The 22,553-nt window shown below is 38.3% G+C and overlaps 1 protein-coding gene across 1 annotated transcript in view; it reads left to right on the plus strand.

The window, feature by feature from the left end:
- The window catches only part of SERPINI2 (serpin family I member 2), a 31,147-nt gene that overhangs the window by 4,468 nt on the left and 4,126 nt on the right, over positions 1-22,553 (plus strand). The window contains exons 3-7 of the mRNA XM_021702615.1: positions 1,529-1,759; positions 3,176-3,370; positions 3,453-3,645; positions 15,245-15,342; positions 19,418-19,504. Of these exons, the coding sequence (XP_021558290.1) occupies positions 1,529-1,759; positions 3,176-3,370; positions 3,453-3,645; positions 15,245-15,342; positions 19,418-19,504 (804 nt within the window). The remainder of the gene's footprint in view (positions 1-1,528; positions 1,760-3,175; positions 3,371-3,452; positions 3,646-15,244; positions 15,343-19,417; positions 19,505-22,553) is intronic.

The following is a 22,553-nucleotide window of genomic DNA, read 5'->3' on the forward strand; positions in this document are numbered from 1 at the left end:
CCATTAATTGAGATAGTTCCCTCAGCTTCAAATAGCAAACAATTGCCTCTAAAATCATTGCAGAAACAAGTAAAATAGATTAACCTTTTCCCCTTCCTTATGTAAGAATTCTGGGATTGTAAAGACTTACTGAGATTCTTCAAATCCAACCATAGGGCCGTAAGTTCTTATGGCTGAGATTATTTATGTCTATATCTATATTCCCAAGAATGGAGAATCCCCATGGAGTTTGGAATATAATGAAATATACTTCCCAGAGCCTCCGTTATTGTTATGTGGGTTGCACCTGCATGAGAGCAGGGGAGGACAGGTGGGGACTGAAATGAAGGCTCCACTCAGCTGGACAAGGTAAGAGGTCATGGGGCTGTAGCCCTCCCCCTCCCCCACCAGTAAGGGAACGTATTCTTATTTGCACAAAGATGCCTATAGCTGCTAGCTCTCCGATAAAATGTACACACACACACACACACACACACACAGATTCCTTATTTCCAATGGACAGCCCAAGGCAAATTCTCATTAAAACTTCTCTCTTTATTCAGTGGGTATCTTCTAATGATGAACCATTTATGTTTTCTTCAATAAGGATTAATTGCATATACTCAAGTTTTAAGTTATAAAAGTGGCCTTTTTAGTATTTAACTCAAAATATAACAAAGGCCCTGAAAGAAGCTTTGATTTGAGATACAGTTCCTAGAATGATTGAGTCCCAGGATTAAGCCAGAAGGGAATGAAAAGCATCGATACCTTTGGTCATGAATAGGAAGCTCCTCAACAAGGATCAAAGCTGAATTCTCTCCTAGGCACATATATCTTCCCAACAACAGTTGGTCAGAATGAGCCAACAATAAATAATAGGCCAGCAGTGATTCTTAGCTGACTCTGGTGGCCTCATTTGGCTAGTGGCAATAGTCGGAATGGAATAAAGTTCTTTATTGTTCATGTAACGGCCAAAGTATATACATTCATGAACCTGAAGAAATAGGCAATTCTGATTCTTGTGCATCTCTAGAGCTGATCATAGGGGTTACTTCATAAATTTCAAAACTTGGACAGTTGCCATTGCTCACAAGCGAGCAATTCTTAAGCTGAAATAAAAGCAATATTGAAAAGGATTGCTCGTCACTGTCGTCCCCCCATCAGTATTCATTAGTAGTCTCCTTCCATCAATATAGCATGTTATACAAAGAATGAGGTTCTAAAGATAAATTTCCAACAAGTAAGCATGAGCTAAATTTGACTAAAAAAAGAGAATTTCCTTCAGCCTGTTTAAATGGACATTCTTGTTTTTGACAAATTTCAAATTTACATGGACATTCTTTCTTCCTGTATATGAACTAAGTTCTTTATAAAATGCATATTCTATGAAGATAAATGCTTAAAATATTTATACTACCTCAGAAAGGACCATTAGTTATACCTAAGTGTGTAAAAAATGGTGATATGAATCAGCGCTTAGAAGCAAAGCTGAAAAGCTGTTGTTTTTATGTTGTTCAATATGTTAGTCTACATTATAATTACTTTTCAGGAGAAGAATTTTCTGTGCTGAAGTCATTTTTCTCTGCCATCTCAGAGAAAAAGCAAGAATTTACATTTAATCTTGCCAATGCCCTCTACCTTCAAGAAGGATTCACTGTGAAAGAACAGTATCTCCATAGCAACAAGGACTTTTTTCAGAGTGCCATAAAACTGGTGGATTTTCAGGATGCAAAGACTTCCGCAGAGACAATAAGTACCTGGGTAGAAAGCAAAACAGATGGTAAAGTTTCCCATTTTCATAAACTCATTATTTGCCATTGTATTCATAGTTTTTAATATCCTAAAGTAAAGAATGGTTGAATCTTTTCCCACTAAACTGTGGCTCAGAGGAATCTCCCATTTTGCTTCCCTGTTATTCAAATTAATACTCAATTGTGAAATTGAGACAGACCATAAGCTGCTTTGAAAAGCATACAGATTTTATGAGAGACATCTATTCATAGAATTTTTAATGGAAAACCTTTAATAATAATTTTTGTTTAAGCATAGGTTTTTAATCTATGGCAACAGAAATAATATCTTCAGCCAGGTAAAAATTAGATCTGTCAACCTCAAGTGCCTTCTTTCCCACATATTACTGTAAATAATTAACACATCTTCATTGGATGGGTTAATGTTTAATAAAAAAAATGTTGAGAGTCCTATCATTAACATGATAATCTAAACTTTAATTTCAATACAAGCTAGCCAAAATCCTTCAGGGGCTATGGAATGACACTGCAGAGAGAACACAAGCTTCAAGTCATTCAGATCCGAGTTCAAATCCTACCCAGTTCTAAGCTATGCCCTACCTAAAATGAGGATACTATTAAAACATTTCAGGACTATTGGAAGGTTTGATAATAATGTATGTGAAACAACCAACATGTATCAGGTCCTTGTTTAACAGTAGTTTGTTCCTTTGTTCATTCATTTTGCTACTAAAAATTATGATGGCATAAGTGGCTACCATATTCTTTATAGGAAGCCTCATACATGGAGGCATAGTTGAGAATGTGAGATGGGTGTTTTGAGCAGTTTCACCGGAAAGTATCATTAATGGGACACATAATGCACATCCCTAGACAGCTCCATGGCGCCCATTCATGCTTTTATATCTTAACTGGAATAGCCAGCAGACATAGAAATAGCAGGCTGGTTGTTTACAAGAAGAAAATCGTGCTAGCAACTCCATTCTTGTCCCTGCCCCAGTGGTCAGTGGCGCCAGCCACGGGAGTGGAAGGTTTGAGTGTACCATTAACTTATTAATTCTGATTGACCTGCTGGAGAAACTTGAAAGAAAGTTTGAAAAACATCAGTAAGTATGCAGGAAGAGACATTCAGTTTTTGTTCTTTCTGGCTGAAAAACAATTTACACAAATAATCTTGCTGAAGAGAATCCATTAGTAGTTCTGTCCAAATTGGCCTCAGACAGTCTTGTATCTCCTGTTTCCTAGTGAGATCTGTTTGTACCTGTTTCCAAGTGAAATGTTTAATAGTGCTCCTCTTTACTCTCAGAATTGCCAAGGTTAGAGGATAAAGCACACTGTTTATAACCGATCTGCAAAATAAATTTTTGTTTCAATGCTATAGAAAGCAGTCCCTCTGAACCACTATTGCATATCTCTTCCTGCTTTGTCCTCCACCGGCATCACAGGGAAAATTAAAGACATGTTTTCAGGGGAAGACTTTGGCCCTCTGACTCGGCTTGTCCTGGTGAATGCTGTTTATTTCAAGGGCGACTGGAAGCAGAAATTCACAAAAGAGAAGACACAGTTAATGAATTTTACTAAGAAAGATGGTGCGCCAGTCAAAATCCCAATGATGAAGGCTCTTGTGAGAACAAAATATGGTAATATGAAAAATCGCCCTCTGAAGCCTGATTTTGGGAATTGACAGGGATATTTATTTAATATTTTCTTTCTCTGTTCCAGGTTATTTTTCGGAATCTTCCATGAACTACCAGGTCTTGGAATTACCTTATAAAGGTGATGAGTTTAGTTTAATCATCGTGCTTCCTGCAGAAGATGTGAACATAGAAGAAATGGAAAAGCAAATTACTGCTCATCAAATCCTGAAATGGTTCTCTGAGATGCAAGAAGAGGAAGTTGAAGTAGGCCTCCCTAGGTTGGTAATGTCATTTTATTATTTGGTTCTTATGTTTTCACTTATGGAGACATTTGAATAGCTGGCTGAAAGATAGCAGGTACTTGAAAAGGCTATCGACGGGAAGAAAAAATGCATTTGGAAGTGTAGCTCCACTTTATGGATACAAAAGCAAGTCTGAACATTGCCAGCAATGCTTTGCCATGAGGAGAACTGAATTTCAGGGCTCACTATTCTCTGAAATAGATGAAGAAATGTAAGTCTGCAAGCTAGAATGTTGAGATGAAAAGGAATTTTTATTCTTTTTATTATACAATCTTATCTTTTTCTAATTTTTTTACCAATTGGAATTTTAAATATCTATCTTCGGTTCCATTTCAAGAAAATAACCTCCCCCCCGCAAAAAAAAAAAAAAAACCCAACACTTATGCTACCAGACAATTAAAAGATATGTTAAATCAACTTTGACAGCTGGTGCTCTAACAGTCATTGAATGACAAATAGGGAATCCTACGATCAGGTTTAGATAGTTAATACAAAATGGAAATTGCAAAGTTCATCTCAGGAAACAATAATCGTCGATGCTAATTTCTTAATATCATGCTTCTGGCCAACAGGAGAAACTTCAGAGTAAGTTGTGCCCACATAACTCAATTCACATTCTGCTTCAACTGCTTAAAAGAAGCAGATGTTTAATAGATGATATTCTATCCTTTTCATTTCTAAATTTTCCTGCAAACTCATCAAAGCCTGTGTGGTTTGTATACCCCTCTTCCAGGCCTTATGTCACTTAAACCTCCTGGCTTTTCTTTCCTTTTCCACTTAGCTGGGATACAGTCAGTCATTTCAATCATATTCTCACCAAATATCTTTAATACTTTTTGTTACTTGGTCTTCAACCTGCTTTAAATTCTCCCTAATCATCCTCAACCCCCAGTCTACTCATAAAGCCACTCCTGCTCCCCAACTATTGATTTTCTTAAGCAAAAACCCAGAAAGCAGTCCCTTCTAGCCTCATTGAGGCTAAGCTGGGGGCTCCTTACTTTTCTTCAACTTTCTTTTTTAATACTCACACACACCACACCAAAACTTGACTTCTATTCCCCAGGTGCTACTTTATGTTGATTTCTCTTACTCTCAACATGTGTCTCAACTCCCTGTTCCTTAAAGAAAACCTATCATTAAGCAAACCTGCCTCTCTCAAAATTTATGTACAACTTTGAAGATCTTCTTTTACCTTCCTTGACATCCCAGAGAATGAGGTATCCTATGTTTTTCTCACCCTAACTCTAGGTTCTTGATCCTAATACTATTGACCCTCCCCCTTTTCTTGAAAATCTAGAATTTTTTAACTCCTGGAGCACTACTTGCTTCTGTTTATTTTTCTCTCCTCTGTAAAATTTTCCTGCTCCCTGACTTACATTTTTCTTTCTTTCTGCTCCCAACTAATATTTACTAGAATTTCGTCTTCAAAATTTTCTTCTTCTTACTCTCTTTTATTTGTCCCTTATTCTTCATGTCTCTAAAATCTGAATCTCTCCCCCAACCTCTCTTCCAATTTCCCAGCATCTGTGTATCTCTACCTGGATGTTATTCAGTCTTTCAATGAGACTGAATACTACTACATGTGAAACATAGGAGATAAAATGATGTGACAGTTTATCTTCTTTTTTTTTTTTTTTAAGATTTTATTTATTTATTTAACAGAGAGAGACAGAGCGAGAGCAGGAACACAAGCAGGGGGAGTGGGAGAGGGAGAAGCAGGCTTCCCGCAGAGCTGGAAGCCCGATGTGGGACTCGATCCCAGGACCCTGGGATCATGACCTGAGCCGAAGGCAGACGCTTAACGACTGAGCCACCCAGGCGCCCGTGACAGTTTATCTTCTAATAACAGAAATAACAATTTGGGGGATTAACTTGTTTATTTTCAAATTTCATTCTCTCTCTCTCTTTCTCCTTTGGAAAGGTCACTATTTGGGGTCAAAAACACTGAGTTTGAAAACTGTTCATGCCATATACTAGCAGTGGGGTCTTAGGAGAGTCACTTGACTGTGGAATAGTGATACTTGTAGCCAAGGTAGCTCTGCATCATCAGCCCAGTTAACCAATGCCTAGATAATAATAAATAAGTCCCAAACTCAATTGGCAACAGGAAATACAAGCTTTTGCCAGAATTCCCATCTCCAACATTTTAGGAATCTCCTCAAGAATGCTGCATGACCCACAAATCCTTCTGGGCTACTGCAGTCTGGACAGCTTTTCCAAACTGTTTGGTCTTATTATCAGCTTCTCCAAACTGTGGCCACATTTCTCATACAACTTCTCTCACAGTATGGACACAGACTTCTCTTTTAATTCCTCCAAGAAAAATGGTCACGGGTTGATTTATGTCCCTCCTGATTCATATGTTGAAGTCCTAACCCCACTACCCCAAAATGTGAACTTTTCTGGAGACAGAGTCTTTATGGAGGTAATCAAGTTAAAGTGAAGTCATTAGGGTGGGCCCTCGTCCTACACGGCTGGTATACATAGCAAGAAGACTAAGTGAAGAGACAAAGGAAGAAGATGGCCATCTACAGGCCAAGGAGAGAGGCCTGGAACACACCTCAGAGTCCTCAGAAGGAACCAGTGCTACCCACACCTTAATTTTAGACCTCTAACGGCTACAACCGTGAGACAATAAATTTCTGTTATTTAAGCCACCTAGTTTGTGGTAATTTTTTGAGGTAGCCCTTGGCAAACTAATAGGAGTAAGAACAATTTCAATGTTTAACCAAATTTTACTGAAAGCTTTATGTTAATAAAAGGGGCTTATAAGGTGGAAAGTAATTTAAAAACCAGGTGCCAGGGATGAGTGTTCTTGAAGTTTAGGCCATTTCTTGTAACCAGGGAGTCTTGTCCAGTCCGTTGCTGCCCTGGTGCCAGAACCCACCCTCACCCCAAGTCTTTTCTATCTCCCTCCTACCCAGCATCCTGAGGTCTCCAAATTTTCCCAGCACAGAAAGAAGGTAACACACATTTTTTTTTCCCATGCCCTTTAAGGCCAGATTCCTGGTCATGATAAGAATCTACAGCGGCAGATTCTGACCCTCCGTAGAAACGTTTTCATTTCATCCAGAATAGATTATACCCTCATCATTTCAAACTTCACTATCTCCATCCCACTGGTTCTATTTGCATAATGAAAAGTTCATTGTGTTGCTTTTCCCAAACAAATGAGCACTTTGTCTTAAAGATGAATTTGAATCTTCGGTGTTATGAATACAGAAATATTAATTGGCAGTTGTACTCCCTTTTCTCAAACAAATTCCAGGCACCAAAGATTTTTTAAAAATGTGGTGGCAGTTTCAATTATGGTACCTCATTACATACTTCCATTCATAGCACAAAATCTAGCAAATAGAAGGTGCTAAAAAAGTGATAGCTATTTTTCTTTCAAAAGTAATGGCTATTTTCTTTCTCTGTTAAGATCACTGCCCAGGGAGCCTTGGTGGCTCAGTCAGTTAAGCATCTGCCTTCGGCTCAAGTCATGATCCGAGGGTCCTGGGATCGAGTCCCGCATTGGGCTCCCTGCTCAGCCGAGAGCCTGCTTCTCCCTCTCCTTCTGCCCCTCCCTTCCACTCATGCTCTCTCTCTCTCTCTTTCTCTCAAAATGAATACATACATACATACATACATACATACATACATATCTTTAAGATCACTGCCCAGCCAATCCCAAAGTAGAAAGTGTTCTCTGACTTCCTCTCTCATGCCTATCCCCTGTCTGGAAGGCCCTTCCTTCTTTGTGGTGTCTAATCAGTAAATTCTTATTCATCCTTCAATGTCTCCTCACAATTAACTCTTCGGTGTACTTTTCCCCAGCATGCTCAATTAGAATCAACCATCCCTTATCTTTATTTCTAGAGCATTTCACACCGATTTACCTATGATACTTGTTACATTACATTTCCGTCTTTTGCTCACGTTCTTGTCTATCCTATTAAGATGTGAGCTCTGGAACAGGGGGTTATGTCTCTTTCATTTTGGTTTCCATAGTCCCTAGGACATTTCATGGCACATTGTAAGTGCCAAACGAATACTGTTGAATTACATTATATAAATATTTTCAAAGAAAACAATTCTATGTTGTTTCTCTTTATCTAATTTTAAATACCCCAAAAATCAGAATTCAACTTTCCAGTCACATTTTAATTCATTCCCTGTGAGGATCCTGATGAAACTTTCCCATACATGCAGCATAATGAAAGACAGGACATCAACCATTTTCTTGGAAACCTCTCTAGAGAAATAAACATGAGATTTTTAAACTCACAAGACTGAAAATTTTGTTATCAATTATTCAATCACATTAATTAAATATTATATTTAAAATGTATTCACTTCTCACAAGAGGATGAGCCTTCCAATTTATTAAAGGAATGATTTGCTCATGTGTTAAGTTCACAAGCAGTTTTAGTCCATCAGGACACATTTATTGAATTTAGTTTCCTGAGCAGTAAGATCATGGATTGAAAGTTCTGAAGTACCTTTTCCCCTAAATGAATAATTTCCTTACAACGGAAAAATACCCATTTAAAATCTGTGTTCGGTACAGAGAGGGAAAACTATATAGGCTGAGTAGATACTTTAGAGTGGACTGACAATTTTCAGTTTTATTACTCAATGCTGTGTTTCTTTCATATCTGGATGAATGCATTAGGCTTTCAAAATGATAACTAAAGATTTTAGTAAAACCAAACAATTTAATCAGCTGTGTTAGTTTCCTAGGGCTTAAAACAACGAGAAATTCATTCTCATAATTCTGGAGGCTAGAAGTCCAAAATCAAGGTGTCAGCAGGGTCGTTCTCTCTGAGACTGTGTGGAATCTTTCCTTGCCTCTACTCAGCTTCTGGTGGTGATCAATCATCTTTGGTGTTCCTCTGTTTTTAGACGCACCACTCCAGTCTTTGCCTCTGTTGTCATTTGGTCATCTCTCTTCATATGGCATTCTCTTTTCTTATAAGGACACCAATCATATTGGATTAAGGGCCCCCTCTATTCCACTATGACCTTGGCCTAACTGATTATATCTGCAATGACCCTATTTCCAAATAAGGTCACATCATGAGGTACTAAGAGATAGGGCTTTAACATATGACTTTGGGTAGTGGGGGGCACAATTCAATCTGTAACCCCCACTATACTAAATTCTGTTAGTGTAAAACAAAATAAAAGCCTCTTTGGTAGCAAAATTTAGTGCATGCCAAAGAGAGAAAAAATAATCATAAGAATGCTTCTATATTAGTAACACTAGGAAGGAACATGTGAGTGACTATTTAGATTTTGGTTACTGTTTAAGAAACATTTCTTCTTTCCCTTTGATGTAGGACTAGTTTAGAATCAAGGCCCATAAGACAGAGTATAGTCTAAAAATACTAGAGTGCTTTCTAGAGTTTATTATTTATAACATACCAGATATCTAATTTGGACATTACCCATGTTGGATAGCAGCTAAAATAATCATGTTACTTTGTCTCAATGTAATATGGGATCCTAGAAATATAGCAGTCAAAATTCTTCAGGTGGAAGAGTCTGACACACACTTTCTATATATCATATCTTCTCTATATAAGAAACTCTGTGAGAACATGTTTTATGATTATGTGTATGGGCAAAAGTGATTATTTAATACATGTAAAGAAGATAAAGAAGTAACTTTCATTTATATAGCAGTTTAACTTTATAAAGCATTTAATTTAAAGTATTTTAATACTAATGTCCTAATGTTGTGGTTCTACAGTCTGACTTGGTTACATCTTGCATTTCACAGAGAAGGAAACTGAGTCACTCAAAAAGTGAATTGATCAACATTCAACTAAGTGTTGGGAGACAGAATTAGCTCTCACGTCTACTGTCTTACAGCTTTATGCTCTTATTGGTTTGCTACTTCCTAGAAATGTTATGTCCTGTTCAAAAACACAGATTGATTGGGATCCCACTATGGACAAGGAACTGAAACATGTAAAACGATATACATGCTCCCTACTGATAAGATGGTTACCACCTAGAAGGAGTGGTGCAAGATTTGCACAAGAAATTTACTAACAATATCCAGAAGTAGACAATAAATATTAAAAGAAAGTTACAATCAGTAAACACTAGGAGATTCATGAAAAAAAAAGAGGGGACAGGGAGCACTAGAAACTAGAGTTGTAAACAAGGGCTTTATGGAAGAGGAAGAACTTGAACAGGGCTTTAAAAGAATCGAGAGGGTTAAGTCCCATATGGAAAGGGGAATTGTTGAAAATCTCCAAGTAAGATAGTGGAATGATTAAGGCAGTGTTTTAGAGAGATATATTTGGTAGTCACAATGCCTTTGTTCATGACGGGTAACTTGTTTGAATACTCTCCCCACTTCCCACCACCATCCCCATGTTTCTGGATAACTTCTCTTGGTCCTTAAAACCAAGTTTGGGTTTTAGAAAGCTTTTCTGATCTTTTCATTCAAGATAACACAATATCTGGGGTGCCTGGGTGGCTCAGTGGGTTAAGCATCTGTCTTTGGCTCAGGTCATGATCCTGGGGTCCTGGGATCAAGCTTTGAGTTGGGCTCCCTGCTCAGCGGGAAGTCTGCTACTCCCTCTCCCTCTGGCCCTCCCCCCTGCTTGTGCTCTCACTCTCATGCACGCACTCTCTCTCTCAAATGAATAAATAAAAAATCTTTTAAAAAAGAAGATAACATAACATCTTCCCTTTTCCCTGCTGGGAAAACTTCTCCTTGCACCTTGTGTTTATTTCTGCATAGCAGTTATATTAACATTGTTATTTCATCTTCCTCAGTGGACAATAAACTTCTTGCGGTCAGAGTTATGCATATTTCCTTTCTGTGACCCCAGCACAAAGCATGATTCTGAAAAATAGTAGTTGTTCACTAAACATTTGTTGCTCTAATCTGAAGAGTTGTGATGTTCAAGATGTGTTAAAGAGGGAAAGAATGAAGCCCAAAAGATCAGTTAAGAAACCCCTGCAGTAATTTGGCACAAAGTAGGGAGTGTTTAAAGGGAACAGGTTCCCTGGGAATAGTAAGGAACTGGTGAAATAGGAAGACATTTATTGGAGTATTGACTAACGAGATATGGGTTACAAAGAAATAGATTGTTTGGAAGTTCTAAATTTGACTTACTAGGAAAATGAGAAGACTGTGATTTCTTATTCTTTTGTGACAGTCCTTAGCTGGGCACTTTGGACTTCTAGAAAGTTCTGTGGTAGACTTCAGAGAGTCCTTGAAGCCCTTGAAACTATTAGCAAGTTTGTATATGTAAGGTTTTACATTTATTTTCCTTCGGAGAGGCTTTGTAGTGGTCAATGAATTCTCAGTGGTCTGGGTCTTTACATTTGTTAAATGCTACAGTTCTATTCAAAGGTATAGTAATAACTAAACAACAGCCATAGTCTTTCTGAGAGATACCATTTTTTAAAAATATTGACTGATGTGGCATCTCACAGTATCTTTAACAACTGTTGAAACAAGATCATGGAAAATAGAGCATAATATTGAAGACCAAGCTGTATAACTTTAAATAACTTACCTAAGATTTTTTTAAACTGTTAAATGGGACAACAATAATATGTGCCTAATGGAGTTATTGTGAGGGTTATATGAAGTACTGTTTATAACATTTTTAGTACTCAATAGTATCTCTTATTATTTTTGTTATTATTCTCACTCAGTTTTAACATGTATTGAGCATCCATTATAGTGCCAACACTGTCCTAGATGCTGCTCCTCTTTACCACAGAGCCTTTAATCTGCCAAATAAATTTGATAGAGATCAACTTCTATACACACATTATGGATGAGGTACAGACCAGTAAATAGCTTGCCCGTGCTTACACAGCTAACACATGGCAGAGCCAACATTGCAAGAGTCAGAAAACAGATGCAAGGTAGGCAAGCATGAGGGAGAGCACAGAGCAGAGCAAGGGTCAGTGACACAATGAGCAGCAAGAGATGTGAAGCAGCAGTGCCAAAGAGACTTTGGAAAAGAGAGAACACCTTCCAGAGGACATGAAGTATGTTCTTACTGGGCTAGAAATCAATCCCAGGTTTGGCCAGCTTTGGATCTCTAAACAACTGAATGTGAACTGTGTATGGGTGGGGAGAAAAGTGATCTTAGGGTAAATGAAGCTGAATATGAGAATAGAAATGTCATGACCAGCTGCAGTAGTGATTAGAAAATGTTCACTTACTTTAACCTAATGGATACTGATACAAATTGGAATCGAGTTTACATTAAACAGTGTCCAGATATGTTTCGTATGGGACAGAAAGCACTTTTAGCTCAGCCATTGAGGCTAACAGAGTTTTTCATACATACACAGACACAGACACAGACACAGACACAGACACATAGATACATAAATACAAACACACTCTAGGTAATTAGTCAGAAAGTGACCAAAAACTCCCATGTACTCATATAATAGTCTAGGTCCACCACTGTCAGGGATTGTGTTACATTTTTATCCTCATGGGCAGACCTAAGATTTGGTTTCGTTGGCTCTAAACCTGAATGTTCCAAGGATGACTCAAGCCCACTGAATCAAAACCAGGATTCCAAGTATTATGGATGGGGACCCCAAGGGAGACCCATCTAAGAATTTCTGTCAATAAGTAAGAGTCCTGGGTATAAAGGGGAAGGAACAGGCAACACCAATCCACAATAGGGCCTACAGACCAACAGTGGCTCCATCTTAAAATGGAAATTCTAAATTGTTTTCTTCATTTTCTGCACCTGTTACCTGTGTTAAACCCCTTTAAGCCCAGTGGTTCCGTATGGCAGTAAACTGATAATAGATACTGTTTACATATGCTAAAACATTCATTTTATGATTACTTGTTAATTGTCTATTCAGTCTCTTTGCTGATGATTCTTTTATCTTTAGATGTATTCTTTAGACAATTTTAGATGAGGGTCAAGGAAAAGGGGAAATGAACCACATCTAAAATAAATAATAAGTCTCACAAAATTTGAAAGAGGCACATAATTAACATTGTATATATATTGATTGAGATTATTATTTCAAATTATATTTTGATTAGAAGACAATGTGGGTTAGCACATTAACTTTGACTTGGAATGGCCCTGAATTTGAATCCCAGCTTTGTCTCCTATCTTGAACTTGAGCCTGGAAATCAACCTCTTCAATCTTCCACTTTCTTAATTAATGGGAATAATGCTAACTTCCCTGGGTTTTTGTGAAGATTAAAAACTATAATCTGTATTAAGTGTCTAACACATGGAAGTACTACTTCACACCTGGTAATTCATGACTCCAGTAATTGCGGATAATTAGAAATTGGCTGTATATTATACTTTTTTTTTTAAAGATTTTATTTATTTATTTGAGACAGAGAGAATGAGAGAGACAGAGAGCACATGAGAGGGGGGAGGGTCAGAGGGAGAAGCAGGCTCCCTGCCGAGCAGGGAGCCCGATGCGGGACTCGATCCAGGGACTCCAGGATCATGACCTGAGCCGAAGGCAGTCGCTTAACCAACTGAGCCACCCAGGCGCCCTGTATATTATACTTTTATTAAATGGTTGAATGAGTTTCTATTGCTGTAGGTTTCGTTGGACTACATTATAAGCAGGACTGTAGCTTAAGTGACTCTCCACTGATAATTAGGCATTATTAAAAGTTGTAATAAGTCTTGCAGTATTCTTGTCATTATCCTAAAACTGTTCTGCTAAAAATAGCCAATTTTTAGGTGAACTAGAACGTTTATTTTCCACCTTTTAGATGCCTACACTCCATTTAGTTGTTAAAAAGAGTGTAGTAATAAAAACAGGGAAAAAAGTGGAAAGATGTCAAAACCATCAGGCTGCATTATCTTTCTTAGCTGGAAGTGAAAAGAAAGAAGTTGAAAACAGTGGCATAATGCAAACTATTTTCACTACCAGTAGATTTTAATGCCCATGTTGTGTCCCTCCTCAGGGCTCTGAATAAGTTAATCTTTTCCGAAAGTACATAGTATTTTACCAAGATATAATTCAGGCCCAGTAAATCTCTGCCATAGCATGTTCATTTTTTTTTGAAGAATTATAATTGACAAACTGAGGGTTTTAGAGGGGAGGGGCGTGGGGGTATGGGTTAGCCCGGTAATGGGTATTAAAGAGGGCACATATTGCATGGAGCACTGGGTGTTATATGCAAACAATGAATCATGGAACACTACATCAAAAACTAATGATGTAACATATATTGACTAACATAACATTAAAAAAAAAAAAAAGCTTGTTCAGTATTTGGCAACTAAAACAGTGATCTACTTGGACTGATTGCTCGAGCTAATTTCCAGGCCTGGGTATGGGCCTAGCTCTTAGCTAAGCAAGGATCCTGTCCTTGACCAGCCTTGTGTGGAGAGCACAGGGGCAAATGTCCATCTGTTCACAGACTGAGCTCCTTAGGCAGGGCTTGTCCTGGAATTTCACCGATGGAAGAAATATACAGAACCCCCTGTTCTTTTCTCTCGTGAAGTTTCCAACCTGGTTTTAAAAAGCACATTGATGTTTCTGGCATCTCTAAAGTCAGTAAGTACTAGCTTTTCTTTTTTCTTCCTTTTTAGTGAAATGATAAACAGATTCAGTATTCTGTTAACTTGGAATCATAGATCAGCCTGTGAGAGTCTTTGAGATTCTCTGGTTAGGGTCTTCAAGTCAGGGAGATTGACGTTTGAAGATTTGAGTGGAAGCTAGAGTCCTAACTTCGGGCCCTGCATAAGAAGTAGTGGCCAGCAACTTTTTTTCCCCTCCTATAATTTTTTATCTTTTATTTTGTTTTAAGAAATTTAATTCCCTTTCTATCTTTTACCCTTTTTTTTTAAAGATTTTATTTATTTATTTGAGAGAGAGAATGAGAGAGAACACATGAGAGGGGGGAGGGTCAGAGGGAGAAGCAGGCTCCCTGCCGAGCAGGGAGCCCGATGCGGGACTCGATCCCACACTCCAGGATCATGACCTGAGCTGAAGGCAGTCGCTTAACCAACTGAGCCACCCAGGCGCCCTCTTTTACCCTTTTTACAGGACCTATTGGGAAGATAGTAGGTGTGTCCATAAATTGAAGGAAGTCACATCAACTGTGACAATGGAAGGATAGCAGATTATTAACGTCTGTCTGTGCTTCAGTAGCCAACAATCTCCTCCAAGGGCTGTTGGCTTCTCTTCCCCTTCCATGGTATTTTGGATGTACGCCAGGAACCATCTTTGATGGTGTGAAAAACCAGGGTATATACAGTTGCTGGAGGGAAACTTTACTTTTCTAGGGAAGGAGCCAAGCAATTGAAAACTTAGAACTCTCACCCTGTTTTGTTAGATAATTATAACTTCAGAAAATATAGTATTTTCTTCCCTCCTCCCACCAGCCATTTATCTGGGAAGCAAGTTATTAGCAACTTCAGAACTGCTCAGTGGACCTGGGGGAAAATGGTATTATACATATGAGGAAATGTAATTGGGATAATGAAAACAAAAGATTTCACATTATAATTTCTTCCAAGTCATCCATTTTGTAGCAAACATTTTGGTAGCAAATGTATACAGTTTTTCAAGAATTTTCCTCTTCATTTTCTTTTAACAGATTTAAAGTAGAACAAAAATTAGACTTCAAAGAAGCTTTGTATTCTTTGAATATAACTGAGATATTTAGTGGTGGCTGTGACCTTTCTGGAATAACAGGTAGTGTGATAAATAATTCTTATATTATTATGTTAATATGTTTTCTTAGTAACTCTGTCAACTGACTGATCTGAAAAAGCATTCGGCCCCAGAAAATACATACACACCCGGTGACTAAATGTCACAGACATGTTGAGCTGTCTGTAAATAAGCACTTTATTTTGTATTTAAGTCACTTTCCTTAAAGAAAGTCAGAAAGCATTTTAGAATGTTAGATAAGCCTTCTAAACATGCTTGTAATAAAACTATGTAGGTAAAGTAGTATACGGGCTTTTATTTCAGCCCTGTTTGGATTTCCTTATCTGAATAATGGGAATTACAACTTTGAGGCTCTCATCTACGTGGAGCTAATAAAGCTCTTATAAACCAATTTGCAAATGTTAATTTGGTAATATTGGAGGCCATGAAATCAGCATCCACAAGCTGCTGGACGATGAACACAATATAGAAATTGTAATGCCACAGCTTGAAGATTTAGCTTGAGATTAGCTTGAAACAACACATCTGAGGAGATGGAGCTTTTATGCTAAGTCACACCTGGGAAACTCCACATGGCTAAGATGCTCACTCACACAACAAAGCCCAAGACAGTGTTTTATTTTTTCTTGTCTTGGCAGTACCCACTAGTTGAAAAATATCTAACTAAAGAGAAAAAAAAAGATGGACAAAGAGGGCCAATTTGTCCCCAAGTTGCTTACCCTCTTTTAAATGCAGTCTTCTGTTTTATTTAAAAAAAAAAAAAAAAGCCTAACAATACAAGCCTGTCTGTCTGATGGGGTTTTGTATCATAACATGGAAATATTGTGTATTCCTATATAAATATCTGGGCTTTGGAGAAGTATTCATTAATTTATTCACTCATCAATTATGTGGTTAAATGAATAGAATGAGCTTTCCTGGAGGAGGTGGGTGGGGTACACTGGTGACAGATGTTCATTATTACCTTCACACATGATTTAGCTACTTGTTCGCACGCTGACAGAGATATCTGACTTCTCTGACAATTTCATCGGCATCAAGAATGAGGCAGTCCACATTAAATACTGCAACGGCACGCTATCTAAGTGTACCCCGGAACACAGCCATCCCGCCAACCTAACATCAACCAATCCATTTTTCAAGCACTTCTTCCTGTTAGCCTTCTTTCTGACCTTCAGATGCTCATTCGCTATAAGCAGGCATTTCAAACAGCCACTCGCTCTACAAATCTCCAGCAACTGATGACTTCTATAAAATCTCCTTTCATAGGCAGGTTTATCACGAGAACACCTCCAAAACTCTTTATAAGAGAATTTGTGCAAGAGAATAACTTCCAACAGCGAAAAACAAACGTCCAACATTTTCTGCTCTTTCTCTCCTGAGTTGCCTATTTGAGTTGCTTTAACTACTTTGGTTCTATCTTCCTGCCAGAAATAAAATAGCCAGGGCCATCACTGGTACTACATCTGGTCATCAGGAGAACAGTAAATTCCCCGCTATCCCTATTTATCACGTGTGCAGTAAACATTCTCTAAAAGCTACTGCAAACGAGGCTAACACTAGTGCTGTGGGATATTTACACAAGCTTTGAATGAAATGTTTTCAGACAGTTACTTTTGGAAACTTGGAGATGAATATTTGGCTTCACACTGCTATTACTTCTTGTGGTTACCTTTAGTAAAATATTTAAGGTTTCTGAGCCTCAGCTTTCTAATTCCTTGAATGAGGTAACAAATTGTAGTGGTGAAAATAATTGAAAGAATGTATGTAGGTCACCTCGTTCTGTATCTGGCACGTAATAGATACTAAGTAAATGGTAAATATATTAAAAAACAACAAGTGGGTCTATGGCACATTAATATTTACTTGGACATCTTCTAGCAAAGCTGTAGAAGGTTTCTTGTCCTCTTAATTTGACAGAGACATACTTGGAATTTTCATAGAAAAGGAGAAAAATTATTACAAACCTGAAGAAATCAGTGACTTTATGGAGTCCAGATTCCTTGTTCCAGTCTATTAGCTGTCAGGTCCCATTCTTTTCCCAAGATCAGGTCCTCCTCGTGGTAAGACCGGATACGTGAGACCAGAGGCTCAGCGTGGAGTCCCTTGATCTGGTATCAGTGCTAAACCGGGTGAAATTTTCCACTGCACCCCAACATGCTTTTTATTCTTCACTCTTGGCTTGGTATGGGTCTTTAGGTCAGCTACTCTGGGCTCCACATGTGAATCCTGTCTTATTCTAGGCAGTCCTCGGGAAAGAACTTGCTTACTTGCCTGATCTCGTAGCACACCATCCTCTTGCATTTCAAGATGTGCATGCCCCCTCTTCTCCATCTTATTTGTTTCTGTCGCTGGACATGTTCATATCCATGATTTATTTGTTTGACAAATATTTATTGGAAGCCAACTACATGCCAGGCAGTTTTGTAGGGATGCATAAAATGGACAAAAGTTCTGCTTCTAGTGAAGTTTACATCTGCTGATGAATATTTAATAAGCAATTCGTTAATTAAATGGAGAGGTGATGGATGCTGTAAGTGAACTAAAAGAGCATCATGGAATAAATGGTGATTAGGTCAGATACAGGCAGAATTAGAAGACTGGGTTGGGAAGTAACATTTTTGTTGGGACCTAAAGAACAACGGAGCCAGTCAGGGAAAGTTCTGGGGAAGAGGGTTTTAAGCAGAAGGAGAGTTAGGGCTAAGGCCTTGATACTTGACCTTGAGCTGGAGCTACTGGATGAGGAGAGGAAGGTAGCAGATGAGTGTAAGAGGTATTCAGGGGCCCAGATAAAGTGATCACAAGCAATTTGGAGTTTATTTTTAGGAAGCCAATTTTTAAAAAAGATTTTATTTATTTATTTGGCAGACAGAGACACAGCGAGAGAGGGAACACAAGCAGGGGGAGTGAGAGAGGGAGAAGCAGGCTTCCCGCTGAGCAGGGGAGCCCAATGTGGGGCTGGATCCCAGGACCCTGGGATCACGACCTGAGCCGAAGGCAGACAGGCAGATGCTTAACGACTGAGCCACCCAGGCGCTCCAGGAAGCCATTTTTTATGCAAATATCCCTTTGGAGACTTCTCTTTCTCTTGCCTGAGGGGCTTTACTTCTCTGTGAGCTGCCAGAGCTGGTTCCCCTCTGCTGTAAGGAATTTCTTCCCGAATCCTTGTAAATCTGGTGGTTTTGGTGGAGTCTGCGTGGTCCCGTCAGCTTTCTCTCCCAAGAGAAACAAAGCTCTTTTTTATCCTTTCTCTTCAAGTTTCCAGGCCCATCGTCCTTCCTCCACTTTCTGGCCACCACTGAACCCGGGAGCATGTTCCTATTGTCTCTTTGAGGCACACTGTCAGATCTGAGTGGTCCTGACACAGCAGGAGTGGCTGATGGCTTCTGAACTCGTGGCTTCACTTTCCCCTTCTCAAGGAGACTATCCCTGCAGGTCACAAGATCAGAAATGCTTCACACATACAGCAGTTCCACCAAGGGGAGAAGAGGGGCATGTTCTCTCAGCTTGTATCCACACTGGAACAGAATGTTGTAAGACACTCCCTGACACTGAGGAATTTGACAGGTTTTTAAAGCATAGCTCTGAAGTGATTTGGTAACAGATGACACAAAAGCTCTTTAGACTTTCATAGCCTCACCAGTCTTGAAAGAAAGTAAATTTTGTTTTAAAGTCAGATCAAAACTGAATACAGAATTCAAAAGGCAAGTTGGCTTTGAGGTTGAATACATAGGGTGGGATTAATTCAAATCTGTAAAGCCTTTTTCATCTTGTCTGTAGACCATAGCAAAGCGGGGCAAAACCTTCTGTCCGTACAAATATTTCACTTAGTGGGATACCTGATTTGAGGCTTATCCCCTTCTATCTTTGCCTTTGTATCTGGGCTAAACTTGATCTCTCTCTGTGGGTCTCTGTATCATTTCTGCAAGAGCTAAACTACCTTCCACCTCTAGCAAATTAACTAACTTGGGAAGAATTTGTTACTGTTTTTTTCCTAGAAATTTCTTTGTTCATTTGAAAATGTAATTAACACGGGACCTAGTAAGTAATGGCTCTGAGTTCTAATCCTTAAATACACTTTCCTATTTTCCAACAGACTCAGCTGAAGTGTTTGTTTCCCAAGTCATGCAACACGTTTTTTTTGAGATAAATGAAGACGGCAGTGAAGCCGCAACATTGACTGGTAGGACAAATGGTTTCATAACCAGCCAAGAGGAAAGACTGGGGGGGAAATGCGCAGCGTTAGGACATTGGCATTTCTGCATGACTCTGACCTCCTGTTTCCTTCCTACTGTCCCCTACGCTGTAGGAAGAAAAGAGAAATTGGTTGTATAAGCTATTTCTGCATCTCTGCAGGTGCTGCTCAATAAAAAAGGCCAGGGAGGGGATTTGATTAGGACTTGAGGCCTACCTACTAATATTGGCTTTTTTGTAAGTTGCATTTTACCTGCCAATCAGGAGACAGGACCTGTGGAGGAAACTTCCGGTTCAAACATGAAATCCTTATTGTTCAGGAATGCTTACTCTTAGGTAATTGTATTAATTTCCTTCTTTTATTACACCAAGTAGGCCCCTACTTTTCTAATATGGTTTTTGTCATTATCTATACACCAGTGCCTCTCAAAGTTAGCTGCCCATTAGAATTACCTGGAAAGCTTTTTAAAATCCTATGTGCAGTCTATTCCCCAAAATTAAATTAGTAAATTAATTAAATTAGTATCTCTGGAGGTGAAATCCAGACTCTAGCATTTTCTTACATTTCCCTAAGTGATTTCCATGTACATCCAAGGTCGGGAACCAGAGCTCTGCGGTAGCTTGCGGCCCGTCCTCGCTACTGCAAGTCAAATGTAGTGTGTAGACGTGGCAGCAACATCACTTGGGAGCTTGTTAGAAATGCCAACCCTCAGGCCCAACGCTGGAACTACTTAATCAGAATCTGTGTTTTTTCCAAGGTCCCTAGGTGATTTGTGCACAGTTTTACAGTTTGTGATCCACTCCTTTATGATAGATTTTCTTGAGTAAATGGCATTTTGAATAGTATCTATGCTGCATACAAGTAATCCTCAAAAAAATAATTGGAGGAAATTTAATTAGAAATGCAAAAGCGACTTTAATGAATGTCTCATAAGTCTACTTTAATTCTTCAGACTCTTGTGATTTTAGCCAATATGTAAAAGATATGCACCCTTTAAATGGTCTTATTGATAAGTTTCTATAAATGTATATCCGTGTTGTTAATTTCTCGGTTAATTTGTAATACTATGTAGTGTCAATGGATTTTGACACGTGGGTGGGTCACACTGGACTCCCGCTACTGTTCTGTCATCTCCCAAAGGACTTGGCATTGCTGTGCTCAAGGAACTTAGATTGGAGAGCATGGGCTATTTCAATCTTGGAGAAATAAAAAAGTTGCATTGGATGAAGTTGTTGGCCTATGTAGACAAATTTTCCAGCTGCTTTTACATAAGAGTCTTTACAGATCATCATCTGATTCTCTCATTATATTGATGAAGAAAGAGGCCCACGACATGAAGTGGTTTGCCTAGGGTCATACTATTAATTGACAGCTCAGTTTGTACTCTAATCAGGTTCTCTGACTTCAGGTTCAGAGCTCTTTCGACTATCACCCACTGCCTCTAATTTAAGTCTAGAGTTCTCTAAGAGGGGCTAACAGTCATTAAGGGATCAGCAGTGACCCTGATGTGTTACACATCAGAATAGTTTTCAGTGTGAGTATTTTGACTTTCAGTCATCTGCTCAGTGGATGCTCAAGAACAACAACAACAAAAATCTCAAGTGTTCACCCAAGTGAGAATGGGAATGACACTGACTATGCTTTTTTGTATTCTCTCATCAGTTCAGATATAAGTCTCTATTCACTGGTAATTTGGGCATTGTAGCCCTGATATTGCAGGTAGGAGAGTGCCATGCATTTTATATTACTAAGGTTATGCTTGATTCTGAAGGTGATCAGAATATACCACCCCCAAACAAGCCACTTTGTCTGAAGGGTTCTTGTGAGCTGAAGAAAATGGAGAAACAGCACAGGGAAAAAAAAAGAGCTCTCTACTCTCCCCCGATCTGCCTATAAACAGGGCATAAATTTCCCTTGTGAAGGTGTCTGTCCTCCTCTCTTGCATATCAGAAGGAGAATAACCTTTATCACAAGAGATGAAAGTTGGCACTGAAGTGAGTCTACATAACAAACCTTACTAAATAACCCTCTTATACTATTAATTTTTCCCATATATTTACCTTCCTACAATTTATTGCCCCTTTTTCGGTCTAGTCACTTCTCCACAATTTACTACCCTTTGTTAAAAAGGTAGATAAGCTCTCAAGCCTAACATTTTGGGGGGATATTTACTTCTTTTCTGTGAGGCTCCTTTGGGGTTATAGAATAAACCATTTCTTCTGCTAATCTAGCTTTTGTCAGTTTAATTTGCATACCCCCGTCACAAAGAGTGTAGAGGATATTTTTCCTTCTCTACCATTATTTTTCAGTTCTGATCATTCCTGTTGCATTTTTAAAAATGATTTTCATGAGTCTGAAAAAAATTTGTACAAAATCATTGCATTATTGGTAAAGGAAACATCTGAATTGAGTGTAGAAATATTTAATTTAAAAAGAAAAAAAAAAAACCAGCCATTTAAGTTTATCCACTCTAAATGTTGGCAAGTTCTACAATGGAGCCACATGATATAAATTATTATAGTAAATAATTATTAAGGCAACAAATCTCTTCTTCTAACCACATAATAAAAATCCCATAATCATTCACAGCACAAATCCTAAAAGCTCTGAGCCCACAGAATAATTCTGGAAAAGTTAAAAAAAAAAAATTGAACTCGGATGTGATTACCACAAGCCTGGAGAATAGAAATGAAATGCAAACATATCTGGATAGGAATTAAAAGTTGAAACATTAGAAGAATAAATCATATAATGTAAATAAAAAGTAAGCAGAAAATTACTGTTTAAAAGAACTTTTTCAACTGCTTTCACTAAATTGAATCTAGTATCTGACTTTCTTCTTCATTGAGCATGAATGTGAAGTTGGAATTATTCCTTGAACAATCCACTATTTGTTCTTCTGCTCTTTGATTTTAAATTTATTCCAGATTTCTCTGTATTTTGAAAATGGTTATTTTTCTACATGTTAACTCATCAAATGAAATGTCTTTTCCTGTCTACAAAAAGTATTATGGATATATTTTCTTTTTTCATCCTT

The sequence above is a fragment of the Neomonachus schauinslandi genome, chromosome 1 (assembly GCF_002201575.2).
Source record: "Neomonachus schauinslandi chromosome 1, ASM220157v2, whole genome shotgun sequence".
Classification (NCBI taxonomy): Eukaryota; Metazoa; Chordata; class Mammalia; order Carnivora; family Phocidae; genus Neomonachus; species Neomonachus schauinslandi.